The 15,211-nt window shown below is 37.5% G+C and overlaps 1 protein-coding gene across 1 annotated transcript in view; it reads right to left on the bottom strand.

Annotated features, from left to right (window-relative positions):
• Positions 1-877: 877 nt before the first annotated feature.
• Positions 878-15,211, bottom strand: part of LOC107042203 (protein Wnt-6) — a 31,605-nt gene continuing 17,271 nt past the window's right edge. Inside the window, exons 3-5 of the mRNA XM_015263120.1 lie at positions 2,444-2,563; positions 1,850-2,046; positions 878-1,440 (exon numbers count right to left, since the gene is read on the bottom strand). Of these exons, the coding sequence (XP_015118606.1) occupies positions 979-1,440; positions 1,850-2,046; positions 2,444-2,563 (779 nt within the window). The 3' untranslated portion in view covers positions 878-978. The remainder of the gene's footprint in view (positions 1,441-1,849; positions 2,047-2,443; positions 2,564-15,211) is intronic.

Below are 15,211 nucleotides of genomic sequence, written 5' to 3'. Positions count from 1 at the left end.
TTTATTCCATTTTTTTTAAAACCTATTTCATTTTATTATTTTTTACGAAACGTACAAAGATAGCTTCAGTCTTATTTACATGAAAGAAGAGGGGAGAGTATTTTTCAAATTAAAAAATTAAGTCTAAAAATAATTTTCTTCACTTTTTGCTGCAGCAAGCCTCACAATTGGTTAATTAATATTAAATAATTTTTACATACATCTTGCATACACAATTTTTTTTCATAGTCTCGAGATTATTTTCCTCTACAGCGTCGAGACATCTAATTGGGAGATACGTGGAAAGCTTCTTCAACCCTGCGACAGGAACAATTCGAATGAATATCAAGAATATTTATCCGAGTCGCTCCCCCGGGCGCATGACGACTAATAAACATTTTCTATAGTTAAAATAGACAAGCACTCATCCATCGAAATTCACGATTGATTAACTTAAAAGCTCGAGTCTAACGTAAAACGATATTTCTAATCACTGCGAATATTCAGTTAATGATTATTGAATTAATGACGTAGGCTTAAATCACAAAGTAATGGCGTCTCCTGCCAGAGATTAATTCATTTCAAACAAAATCGTTGAGGATATATTTTTTTTAACAGAAAATTTGCACGTCGTTATTTTTAATTTTAAGAATACCAATGAGAGAAATTTTATTTTAGTTGAAAACTTCAGTGCGATTGTTCGCCGATTGATAATTTATTCTTAATCAATTATTATTGATGATAGTTCCATCGAAATTGGATGGAAAAATAGAAGAAAACAGTAAGATTGAGGTCAATTGATTGAAATTTCATTCAATTTTTAATGAAATCTAGAATTTTATGATTTTTTCTTGCTAAAACGAATTCAATGTTCGTGAAATTTCAATTTTTTCCAACATTATAGGGCATGTGAAAAAAATATATGTTTGAAAGTTGATCGATTGGAATTTGAAAGACTGACTCCATGCAAATTTCCCATTCCACCTGAAAAATTAATGCTCAACGACAAGTATTAACCGTCCGCTTGACATTACACGTGTTACAAGTGACCTCACAGCACCACTTGAACCTGCACTGGCAATTGACTTTCTCCTTAACGATTTTAGTGTCGTACCCTCGACCACAGCACAAAAGTTCACAACCCTCGACCCCGGGACTGGTGGCATTGCACTGGCGCCCCTGTGTCCCGAGTGAGCCAGTCTTTCTGTTGGCCCTGCAGAAGTCCGGGGAATCCTCACTGTAAATCAGATCGAACCTACCAGGTGGCTTGATTGTCGATCCCTCGGGGATGAAATTGTGGCCGTCGTTGGAGGGAATTACCTTGGCAGCGCCGTCGAACGAGTCCTTCAGGCGATTGCCAATTTCACGAAATGATGGCATTTTTCGCCAGCATGTTCGCACTGTGCACGAGCCGGAGAGACCGTGACACTTGCACTCGGTTCTCATGAAATTTCTGACGGCCTGGAGAGCAAATTCATTCATTCTAGGATTTTTTTTGTGCAATGAGATGATTTTGATGATTTTTTTACGTGTGATTGTCTCATTGACGAATGGATTTTGACAGAAGAAATGTCAAAAGATAGATATTTTTTTTAATTAATCAAATGAATTTTTTTTTCTAGTTTAGTGATGAAATCATAATTTTTTTCGGTGAATTCCTGTTTTAGAGGAACGAAAAATTATTAAAATAGAATTATTTCCTGGAAATTTCATCGTCTACAAAAAGCATTTCGTGAAATTTACTCTAATAAATCGATAATTAACAAAGATGATTATCAATTCTCATTCGAAACTCATAATGAACACAAATAAAATATGTTTCGAATAAAACTCTCTTCAAAATCAATGGCATTTTAATAAAAATTCTCACCAATCTCCCAGCATCATTGTTATGCAATTTAACGAGTGTTTTTATGTCACTCCTCTTCCTGTACGGAGCGTCCATGAAGTCCCTCGACTTCCTGAACCCGAAGTTGACGTTGTCCCCACATCCCCCCCACTCCCACTCCCCGTCAGTGGGTAAATCCTTGATGCGGGACTTGCGCGAGTGTTTACCTAGTTTATGACCTAACAGAGCCAATGGGATTCATCTCTGATGAAGAAAAATACTTGGATTGCTCATTAAAAAAAAGTTTTGATTTTCAGGGACATGTCACTAATTTTCAGGGGCATTTCCTGATTTTTTAAATTTTTCACCATTGGTTAGTGACATTATCACTAATTTTTGACATCGTTATCCAGTTTGAGGCAAGTCGTCTCTAATTTCCAGAGTAATGTCACCAATTTTCAAGGACCCATCTCTAATTTTTAGGAATCCATCATCAATTGGCAGTGATAAAAATCACTGATGATCAGGATTATTCAAGTCAGTATCCAGTATTCCAATAATTAGCGAAAGTTTTCTGAAAATCAGTGACGCATCCCTGCAAATAAAAACTTTTTTTTTCTGCGGCTACTTGCTCACCTCTGGAGTTCATTTTTTCACACGAACACTCCACGAGATCGCCCATGGTGCAAGCCCTGGTGACCGCGTAGGTGACGCCAGCTGCTGTGATGGCATTCAAAAAGCCAGTTTCCCTAGTGTCTGCAGCAGAAATTAACAGAAAAATTAATTAATCTCCATTCTCTTCAATTTTAATATTCCTCAACGACGAATTACGGTGAATTGTTTTCACGCATAAAAACCAGCTGAAAATACAGTTCTGCAAGAGTCAATTGCACCGCAGAATCTCGGATACACCTGCAGGAAAAATGGAGATTGCATCTACTCCAATTTTTCCAATCCGCAGTTCCCGAGAAAATCTTTATCGGCTAATCTTCACGGTAGCTTACGTCCATGCTCTTCGGGTTTGCCGGGACACGTGCCTGATCTAGGCCGTTCGCAGATAACACTAATTACGTCTCGACATTTCCACCAGTTTGTCGTTAATTACCAGATGTCAATTCCCGGGAAAGAGGGAAAAATACCGGAGATAAAAGGAGAATAGGACATCGGGTGGTCCCCAATATCTTTAGAATCGTAAGTCAATTCTTGAGGTTCGAATCACTCATTCAAACTTCACTCGGTCGATAAAAATCTTTTTTTTTCTTGCAAGAAAAAATTTATGGAATTATTTCAACTGGAATTTTTTTAAAATTTTTTATTCTTCAAATAAATTAAAATGTGTAATAAAAACTTCTGGAGTTTCCATCAACACTCTAGTAAAATATGCAATAGATCGAGTAAATTGCCAATAATTTAATTGCAATTACAGATTTTATATTAAAATAACAATGTTTCTACTACAATTTCAACTAAAAAAATTTAATTCTCATTTTTCGAATAAATTAAATTCACTCATAACTAAGTAAAAAACGGAACAAGTCTTAAAATCCTAATATTTCAACTGAAATTACCCATTTTAAATTGAACCTACAATCTTTCCTCCTAAAAAAACTTTTTTTTTTTTAATTTTTCAAACTTTTAGAGGGACTTTCCAACAAAATTATCCTCTCAGTATTTTTACCGAAGTGTCAGGAAGTGCCAGAATCCCATATCACTCTCCTACTGCACCCACCCATTTCGAAAAACCCCTGGCAATTTGCTGCTATCTCTCCTGGATATCGAGAGTCAGAAAATAGTAGTTCATGCGTGCCAGGTTGTTTCGTTTAATGGTACAAGATTAATGGTGAAGTGTGCGAGTAGAGGGATTGCTACAGAAGTACAGCTATGCATTCTAAAATCCTCAGCAGAATGACGATAAAAGATGAATCCGCTATCCCCTCGCGTGTAATCGCCTTCAAACTCCGAGCTGCGATATTGAAAATTTTATATCTCGTGCAAAATGCCTCGCAATAATTCAGGGTTATTTATGAATGAGAGTTTATTCAACCGATAACTATTCTATTTATGATATTTCAACCCCGCGAGTCATTAAAAATAATCAGAGTTGAACAAAAAAACACTGTCCGATCGTTTTTCAAGGGCCCCAGTAATTAGGGGAATTAATAAATTTCTTTGGGCAGTTAATAGGTGTTCTATATTTCTTTTTACACGAGGGGGAGTATATCAGAGTCATTCAAGGCCTTGGGAAGAATTCAGAATCCCACAGTGCTGCTGGGCGATGGGAGAGACGTGCGTGGTCTCCAAGGGGCCTTCGGCGTGTCGTATATTGGGTTTCACCTGTCACGTTTCCACTCCATCATTAGCGGAACAATGCCCAGTTCCTAAACCCTTTAAAAAAAATATATATGTGCTGCGCCAGATTACACTGCTATGTACCGCTTCATCTGGTGTCTTCATTTTTATTTTCGAATTATTCGTTTTTTAAGGGGGTCTCGGCCACTCCTTTGCATCCGGGCTTTGCAAATCTACATTTTTTATTCAATTGAAATTCGGGGTAAAGAATTCGATTAAATTAGAATTTAGCTGGGGTTGAAGGGGGAGGTGAATTGGATGTAACTTTAGATGAATTTAAGGAGATTCGGATTTTTTTAAATTGAATATTGAAAATTTTAGGAAAAAATCAATGGGAATGGTAAATTTTGGTTCAATTATTTCCTGGAAATTGATAGAAATCAGGCAATTTGAAGGAAATATATTCTTGAATTTTTAATTAATTGAATATTCAGCGTAATTTGGCACTGAATATTAACGGTTTTATGGAAAACTCAAGTAACTTTGCGAATTTTCGTCTTCCTGCTGCTGAAAAAAATTGCGATTTTAATGCATTTCAAATGGAATATGAAATTTCATGATTTTTGTCACTCTCCTGAAAACTGCGAGTCCAGAGTCCAAGAAATTTCAATTTTATTCTAACTGCGCCAGCGAAATTGCAAATTTCTTGAATTGAGAATATTTTTCTCCAATTAAAACATAAAAAGCAAGTGTAGATTTGCTACCAGGGTTGCGTGAAAAGAAACTAAGTAAAATCGTGACTAATAATTTTTCAACCACCCCTTCTTATCAATAACTAATGAGAACTGTTTCTTGCAGGAAATTAATTTTTTGTGGAATTCTGAATACAACTATTTTATTACGATAAAAAAAATAATGTTGTCGGTAAAAACCCATTGTTTATAAATTATTTATAAAAAGCGCTTTCCCCTGGCAGGAAAAATTCAATCAAGTTTCAAATTTTAACAACGATTCGTGAAAATGTAAAAACATCAGGAACGAGCGGAGGAATTCTCCTCTCCAATTGCTCTCCCCCTCCGATTTCGCATGAAAATATTGAAAATTCTGATAGCATTGAGATAAACCCCACCCCTTTAACAAAAAAAACATCGGCGCGTGTCACTACGCGCCTCGTTAAAACGGCAAAAGAGAGGAGACACTGTCGGTTTCCCCGCGCCTCAAACCAAGGAGGTGGGGCATCAAGTAGTATATCTACATTTCGATCAACGGAATTAACTCATAACCCGGAATGCCACTCCAATTACGGGTATAAAGTGTGTGTATAACAGCGTGCGTTTGCAACGCACTTGGGAGTGAAATCCATCAGTATGCAGTCTGAAATTTTCCTCCTGCTGCGTTTTTTTTCCCTTCATTTTTATCTCGTTTCATTTTCGAATCGGAATATCTCTGTACTGGGTTATGTATTCCTGGGGTATTGGCTGGGACTATCACACGCCGCGATCAAGGAATCGCTGGATTTTATGCCAATTCCATGTGCAATTACGTTTAACCGCGACTCCCTCAGCTTGTTTCACCTTTTAATGCGTAACGAGCGCTTTTTCTGGCAGATGAGTATGTCACATGGATGTGAGAAGTTGACGAGATTGAGGAAGGATCCGTTTTGCCCCCGCAACTAGATTTGTGACTGATTAAATTTATTTTTACAATTTTTGGACGTGATCTACGACTTTAATACTCATTTAATGAAATTCAAAACATGAAATTGACATGAAGCATCAATTGGGGAAAAATTCAAAATATTCATCTGAATTTTACTGATTTATATTCATTTTCTTGGAATAATTGAACAGAAATTTCCGGTTTCCCTCGATATTTTCATAAAATTTGGAATTTCAAATGACGAAATTATTTGGAAGTCCAGTGGAACGGATGGGATAAGAATTTCCAAGGGTGTACCGCAAATTTTAGCCGAAAAATTATAACAGTGCAAAGAGAAATTAATCTCTTGCAGTTTTGTTAACGATATCTAAATACTTTGATAATTTCTTGTGCTGGAATTCTTATCTACGTTTGTAATTTGACATCGGAGCACTCAATTAAGTATCATATGGCATTAGGTTTTCTATTCAATTAAAAAATTGCAATTCTAAATCACAATTTTATCAAAAATCGTAACCAAATATTTCAACAATCCCGATCCATTTATAAGAACGAAAAATTCCAAACCTAACAATTCTTAAGATATTTCTCCCACAATTTGAAAATCTGGAAACTCTTAAACAGCAAACACCTCGGATTCATAAAAATACCTCAAGCCCGATGAAAACCGGCGATAGCCCATGTTAAACAATCAAAGAATAGTGTCAAGTCCGTATCTCCCCTAAAAAACCCCCACAACAAAAACCTCCCGAGATAACACGGAGTAAAGGGTTAAAATGAAGAAGATTGGTTTAGTGTGTATTGGGTTTATACGAAACGCGTTAAGCCTGCGTTTTCCATGGGTTCCCATGGGATTCCAAGCGTCCGGTGGGTATCTTTGGCGCGGATCGACGGCCGACGAACCGACGGACCGTGGGCTGCCACCGCCCGCGTATCTCCTGATGCATCGCCTCACCTTTCAGTGCGTATTTAAACGATACGATAGTTTTATACGAGCGATCTGATATCGAGTTCGAAGCGAAGGGCCCCGAAGGGGAGGCCTCTCACTGGCACCGCTCTCCAGCTCTCTCTCCCCCTCTGGGCTTCAACAGTGAGACTTCACCGGACCCCCCTCCCCCCATCTGACTTCTTTAAACATGACGGAAGCATCGTGTGGGCCCTCCCTTGATCATTTACCCATTTTATTCATTTTGCATTTTTTTGCGATCTCTCTTGCTGGATTGGCCCTGCGTCGATAAGACTCGTCACTGAGCCATCGGATATCTCCGCATAAATTTGTTTTTGCACGTGTGACGCGGGGTAATCAATCATTATTACTCCCCGCGATGACGGGTTATTAATATCGATTGATAATATTCGAGTGAGGGAAAAAATACAGTGGTAGAACGTTTTATTTGGATTGGAAATGATGGAGCTCAGTTGCGATGAGCTTTAGTCATCATTTCAGTGACATTTTGAGTAAAATGTGGATCATGCGGAGCGTTGAAAGTTTAAACGAATTTGTTTAAATTTAAAAAGTTGCAAATCGAGTGAGAATGTTTGAAAATTTTTAAAAAGTAGGAGGGAAGTTTTTTTATTCTATTTGGAATTTAGGGGAGTTGATTTTCGATTTTTGATCCTCACAAATTGAAATTTCATGGAATGTTGAGGAGTAGTTTTCAGAAATTCTACGATTTTTAGCAGCAGAAAGACAAGAATTCCCCGACTCGCTTGAATTTTCAAGGAAAACATGAACATTCAGTGCCAATAAAATGAAAATTCACGAATATGTTACTGTTTTTTTCAAATTTCTATTAATTATCATTTTTCATCATGTCATTTCCGTGACATTCTGCAAAAACAATTTTGAAAATGTTTTCCAACAATTCCTAATGATTTTATTATTTAAGCTTTGCTGGTCTCAAAGTCAACCTCAACATTGAACTGTCAGAAAAAATTTTAAAATGAACTAATGAACAAATAATAAAAAAATTTCAATTTTTAAAATGACTTAAAATGAAAATATTTAATCATCCCGTAAATTCCCAGCGGATTTATAAAACCCATTCATGTTAAATGTCGTCGAGTCTTCAGATTCTCAGTTTTTCCTCTCAAAAATAACTCCCCAGAATTTTTCTCAGTCTCCTCAATGGCGTAACTCACATATTTGTACGGTCATTTGTTACCGTTTGCTGAATGTCTGAAAATTGCTTTCTTCAATCAATTAAAACCCAGAATGGAAACAAAAAATAATAATAATGGAATTGCACCGTCAGGGGCAGGGGGGTGAAACGAAGAACGCAGAGAAGGAAACGAAGAGATTAAGAAAAGAGAGAGGGAGCAGAGGGGGGGGGGGGAAAGATGGCCAGTTAAAGAGCGCGTAAGTTTAGCTGTGGCGGATAATGCCACGGAATGCTGATAATTGGCCGAGCACATCGTGGCGAAGGTTTTCTTGTATATACCTCATGGGGGTATATAAAAGAGAATAAAAAAAAACGAAAATGAGAGACGGGGGAATACATACTGTGGCCAGCGCACCTGGCAGCAAGGACCCCGCGCCAGCATGTAGCCCGAGCAAGATCATCGGCCCAGGCCGATCCCTCGTGTCTAATTGATCCAAAGTGATTTATATCACCCAGCTATAACCCGGGACTCACTTCACTGAGAGATAAAAACGAGGGAGAGGAGCGGAAATTTTTCAAGTGCATTCTACCAGCGTCAAACGGCTAATGCAGGGGGGGAGAGACATTTTCCCGGCGGATTGGACGAAGGGCTTTGAGTGAAATTGAAATTACGACTGAAATTTTCGGGACTTGGAGGACATGAAAGTATCTTTTACAGTTTGGTGCGGACCAGGTTACACTGTTGGAAAATTACTCTTGGAATTTTGAATAAAAAATTTGAAATTTTTAGCAACACTCAATTTATGTGAAATTTAATATAATAATTTATTGAAAATAGTAAAAATTGAGGGCGTTTTACGGAATTCCCGATTTATTGAAAATTCAATTGAATTAAATATTCAATTTTCATAATGAGGTCTCAAGTTCAAGCTGTTCTTGAAATATTAATAATAGTTCACCATGAAAAACTGAATTTTATTGAATTTTCAAGATGAACGGGAACTTTTATGAACAATGTGGTCTTAAATTAAATTGAACCCCATAACATTGAGAAATGAGTTGCAATCGTTACTAGAAATTAAATAGATTTCTAGCAGTGTATGGATTTAACCATTCAAATTGCATTTTGCACTTCATTCTTCTTTTCAAACATTCGTTGTTTACAAATAAATAATTAAAATTGGTTAAACGTTCGTAATTCTAATTTTTTAGGCATGAAGTCGATGTCTGGTAAAATTCAGAATATAAATAATGCTTTTACAATTCCAAACGAATGATTTTTGTGGTGAAAAATTCATTGTTTACATATAATTTTCAAAAATTGCAATTTTTTAATTATTTCTCATTTTTTCCGACTTTTAAAATATTTTCTAACGGTTCAATATCGATATTCAAATTCATTGTAAAGTGCCATCATGACCATTTAATACGCATTAATTACCCCCCATAAACGAATCCAAATCAACATCTGCAAAAACTCAAATTTCGCTAAAATTCAAAACCTTCACCCCCAACGATAATAAACAAATGCAAATATTTTCCTTCGTACCAAATACGTAATGTTTCATATTCAGAGTATCCACAGCCTTAAAAGCGCCGGCATACCCCACAATTTTTACCAGAATAAACCACTCCTCATTCAACAAATCAACCATCAAATGTTAAACAGTAGCTAGTTGCTGAGGATAATTTGTCCATAAATCACTTAGCAGTGTGATTAATTGATTCAGACGTATTATGTAAGCAAGTTGGATAATTGTGGGCAATGCATCAGAGTCGGGTCCCATTGTAGGTTATGTATGCCTTAACAACTCGAGGCGCGCAATGTGTTTGCAAAAGAGAGACGCCACGCTAGATTCCTATCCCGCTAATGTATTTGTGTTTAGGTTATAGTATACTGGTTGCACTTGGTCTCCTGCAATGGGTGATTTGTTATCCAATCCAGGATTTATCACAACTACCCGTGATTTTCTCTCTCCAGTCTTTGTGATTCCAAACGTGCGTAGATCGACTAAATCGTCTATTTCAATCGTATTTTTTTCCCGTGGGATTTGTCTCTTGAAATTCTGCACAATCGATTCGGTCTCACCGAACATAAGTCGGCGGGACATTTATCTCGAGTGCCGGTGACACCCGCACATCACCCATAAACAGGTGAATCATTCCCCTCCGCGTGTTTACCCAATCTTCGATTGATTGACAAATCCCAATGGTGAATTAATCGGCAATGGGCTGTTTCAAACGACTGCCGATATTCTTTCTACCCTCCAACACTGATGTCTTATTGCTTGAATCACTGTCACCAAGTCGCTAATGCGGGATTTCGTAAGCCGTTGCGGAGGTCAGTCGCTGTTGCGCGGGGTTATTAATGATTATTGATGATTGACATTAATTCTCTTGATGACTGGGGAGTTTTGCAATCGAAGGACGGTTATGGACAATGCGGCGTTAGGTAGGCATCTGCTGCGAGAGAATTTTCAGAAAGTTGTAACGTTTGTTTTATTCAACAGATCGGTAGGAATTGACTGGAAATTTTTTATTTAAAAATTTGGGAATGATCAACGTTGTTCGAGTTGAATTGGATAGAATATAATGGAGTTTTTAAATTTTAATGGTGGAATTATCGGTAAATGTTCGGTAACCTGTTGGAAAATTACTCCGGAAATTTCAAATTGAAAATTTTTGAAATTTTGAGCAGTGAATAATTTACGTGGAATTGTGTTGGGATTGATGTATTAAATCTTAATGATAATGAAAATTGTTGAACATTGGGAACACTCAGGAAACTATTGTTGCAAATTTTCAATCGATTAACATTTCAATTGAATTTAATTTGCAATTTTCAGGAATTAAAATAAATAAACGAGAAGTCCTAAAATCAAGTGATTTTGGTATTAATTTAAAAAGTTAGGAACAATCATTTTTGTTGAATTTTCAAATTCCACGAACGATTTCATCTTGAATTGACTTCAAATTCTCAAAATTCTACTTTCAAATGCAGCTATTACTTCAAAATAGCTAGAAATTAAAAAAATGCCCATTAATGCCCGATGAAATGCTTAACTGAAAGCTTGCCCAAAATTCATTCCTCCAAAAATTCCAAAAATAATTTAAATTTATACAACATCATTGTCTCCCGAGTTTGGCAATTCATCACAGAGAAAAGAGAAGTTTTAGCATCACAGAATCCGCGACATTCTAAAATTCAATGAGTGTCAGATCCCAAAATCAAATGATTTTCCCATTAATTTCCAGTCGCATAATTCTAAATCTAAAGGGAATTCCATGACTAAATATTACTGTCAAAAGAGGTCAAGAGATTGACATTAATTAAAAATGAGCCATATATTTTCAAAAAATTAACGATCACCCTTGACAATTCTTTCTTAAATATAATAAAAATTTCCAAAATTGTAATTCTCCAATCCACAAAAAAGAATTTCAAAAAATAGCCAATATCGTCCGATGAAATTCGACTTAGTCAAAACCTTTCAGGTTCACCCCCCAAAAATACTCCATTCCCCAAGCATGACCAATAATAATTGACCTGCAACCCACCCCCATACCCGCAAATATAAAAAATAATTGAAACCCATACAAACCCATCGTCCCCCCGAGTGTCGGCATTTGTTGGATACTCTGGTTCTCTCGCGAGGATTCCACGAACAAGAAAATACTCCCCGCGTGAGAATAACGAGGGTAAAAGACACACGAGGCGGTTTAAGGGAGATGAGGAAGGCCGTGTCCGCGAGAGGTGGAACGTAAAGAGAGAAAGAGTCACCAACAGGGCGGGGTGTGAGGGGTGGCGAGAGGAGCAGAGAGAAGACGCAGGGCGATCGCAAAGAGACGCGGCGTATAAATCTCGACGGCTACCCGTAAATAACTCCAGGGAATATTCAATGAGAATCGGTGGAGAGAGAGTGCAAGGAGGAATAGTGAGCCAAATGAGACGAAAGAGAGAGACGATGGGGGATTATATGCCTCACCGTCCCGTGAACCCAACTTGCTTTGGCATTGCTGTTGGCTTTCCAATAAATATCTACCGGTGGACGCATGAATGCCCGACAAAAATCGCCGAATGACCAATTGCGGAGAGCAGAGGGGAGGGAGCTGGGGAGGGGAGGCCTCACTCCCCCCCCGCGGCCACCAAAAACCCCCGTGACTCTCCTTGCACACGTCTGTCTCACTCTTATTCCTCTTTTGCTTTGACACTACCAGCCCCGTGTCGCCACGTACTTTGAAATGTCGAGTGATCATTATGCTCAGTGTGTTTTCGATTATACGGGGAACACGGGGGAGCAGCGAGTCAAGTGGCGCGATCGTTCTTTATGCGGTTGCATGGGAACAATGTTATGAATCGAGGAATAATTTTTTTTAATTTATTATTGAAAATATTTTTTTTTATTTTGGGGGAATTTCCTGGGCGGTGAGGTGAGGTGAATCAAAATCTCTTTGAATCAACAACAATATACTCTCTGATTTCTAATGAAAACAGGATTTTTTTTCAATTAAAGAAGTTTTGCTGTAATTCAATTTAAAATAAAAAAAAAACATTCCAATAAAATTGTTTTCCTATGCGAATGTTTTCAAGCAAATATAATTATTTCATGTTATTCATTCATTCAATTTATAAATTGTAAATTAAATTTCTCAATTACTTCTGAATTTTATAAATTTTTATACAAATTCTTCTTTCATGAATTTTTTTAAAATTCAGTTCAAGAGTTGTTTATAAAATAAGACGATTTCAAATACCTTGGAATTAAGGAAAATATCTTCTGTAATTTCTAATTTCTAAAGTCTGGAAATTTATTCAACCAAAATTTTTTTCCTCAATTAAATATCAAAATTGAAGAAAACTAGATAAAAATTCACTTCAAAATTCTTTTCTTCCGTCAATTTAAAAAATAAAATACAGTCTTCGATTCTCCATTCATTTTTTCGCGTTCTTCATACCTCAGTGAAAAACAGATTTTGAGTAATTTATAAATTTTTTTCCGTCGACTTTACCCGACTATTTTGTTGTCCCGTGGATTTTTTAACTTTCGTTTTTGCCCTTCGATTCGCCTGCCATACCTCCTCGTATACGCGCATTCAAATGTCAGTGAGTAGCCACAACAAGTCTTACCCAGCCCCCGCGAGTAACAGATCTGTCCTGATGCGCTGCGGCAGCTCTCCTCCACCACAGAGGGAAAAATAAAACGAAAAATAACCCAAATAAAACGAGCACAAGTTTTAAAGTACGGTTAGTATTCCGATGCACAATAAACGTGCGGGACACTAAACTGTTTGCTGTTGTCAATCCCCTTTTGTATAAAGTATTCAAGACGACAGGACGACAGTTTTACTTCTCTCCGTGGAGTTGCGTCGTTTGTTATCATCCGAACGGGAGCGAAAACGTGAAGTTTGATGAATCAAAAAGGGGAAATTCAAAGTTGTCGGGGACTCTGCGCTATCCTGACGTCTTCATTCTCCCGAAATCAATGGCTTAAATTAATTTGAATCAAATAAAACTCTTCATTTTCACTTTTTCGAATTAGACGAATTAATTAATTCGTCTATTGTGAATGACTATTCTATTGAAATCACGTGAATACTTTACTTGGATGAAGAAAATATATATTTGTATTTAAAAAAGCTATTTATTTGGTGGGAATAAAAATGCAAATAAATATCAAATTTAAATTTAAATAAAAGCGTAATTATAAGCTATGCAGATCATCCCATTTATTTAATGTAAATAAAGTTGTTTTAACTCAAATAAATCATATCTCTGCCAACACTTTCATCTAAACAGAAGCAAAAAAACGTGAAATTTCTGGAATTAATGTCGGAATAAATTGAGATAGATAATTCACCGTTGGAAATTTTTTGAAATTAAGTAACAGAAGCATTAAAATTTTCAATATTCGGAACTTGGGTTCAATTTCAGATTAAATTGCTCATGGAATTCCTGATTCATTTTGGAAAAAAATTATTAAATTATTCGTTGTTAAAAATTTCAAGATGGTTTACTTGAAATTTCGAGAGAATTTTTCTAACAGTGTTCCTTCATCCTAAATAAATTCTTTATTTCCGTCAAAGCCATACCAATTTATATTTTTTAAAAACTATTTATTTCACGTTAACGAAAATGCCAATAAACTTTATTTAATTCCCTAAATATCATATCTCTGACGACACTTTTATCCAAACGTGAACTTTTGATGAATCGAAAGTAGAAAAACTCGAGAATAATCGAGAAATCTTGGACCTAACCTTCGATTTGTCGGATGGTTTCGCCCCAACATCTTCATTCACCCGAAATCGCCCTCACGAGAGGCAAGATGCCGTTTAAAAAAAGAAAGAGGATGAAAAATCAGTTGTAAAACGCCTCTGGGGGATACTCGTGCTGAGCATGGACACGCACCCCGATAATCGGCGTTCATGGCGATGGCATTGTCACTCCTTTTTGGCATTGGTCGAGGGGCCAAAAGGCGCCCCCCTCGGACGAGGTCCTGAGAATGAGAGTGATGGAAAAGGATCACCCGCGGTGTGACAGAGGACCTCAGAGGCGACTACTGGACACAACTCCGCGGGCCTTGTTGATTTTCGTTTTGCCACGAGGGGCAACTACGTACAAGCCATAAATAAATCATGGGACGTTGGTGATGAAAGAACGGGTCGACGCGACACCGTTGGGCGCTGGGGTGATTTTCAAACAACTAGCGGGAGGGGGCGCGACCCGGGGGCAACAATATTTTGCAGATCCGATCAATTAGCCCCTCATGTATACAGGGTGTCCCAGAAGTACATGCACCCTGCATCTACATCCACAGGGTGGGACACCCTGTAGATATTCCAAATGTTTGTGGGGTCTAGGAGTCTCCCCTGGTTCAAAACCATCTTTAGAGGCCCTAGGACGTCGTTTTTCGACCCGCTCTTTCATTTGAGCCCAAAAAAACATTCATATCATGTCTGACAGCGCTACTACAAACTCGGGTCTACAACTCGGGCCTTCAATTGAAAGCCCGAGTTGAAGACCCGAGTTTGTAGCAAAGATGTCAGACAAGATATGAATGTTTTTTTGGGCTCAAATGAAAGAGCGGGTCGAGAAATGACGTGCTAGAGCCTCTAAACATGACAAATGTCTCTAAAGATGATATCTGTTTTCAATTGAAAAGCAGAGTTGTGACAACATTGTCTAGGAGGACAATGGGGTCTAGGAGTATGTATAGAACATTGGGGTCTAGGAGTCTCCCCTGGTTCAAAACCATCTTTAGAGGTCCTAGCACGCCATTTCTCGACCCGCTCTTTCGTTTGAGCCCAAAAAAACATTCATATCTTGTCTGACATCTTTGCTACAAACTCGGGT

The sequence above is a fragment of the Diachasma alloeum genome, unplaced genomic scaffold, assembly GCF_001412515.2.
Source record: "Diachasma alloeum isolate Michigan unplaced genomic scaffold, Dall2.0 Dall_scaffold_00430, whole genome shotgun sequence".
Classification (NCBI taxonomy): Eukaryota; Metazoa; Arthropoda; class Insecta; order Hymenoptera; family Braconidae; genus Diachasma; species Diachasma alloeum.
The sequence above is the reverse complement of the archived record's forward strand: the minus strand, read 5'-3'. Positions and strand labels throughout refer to the sequence as shown.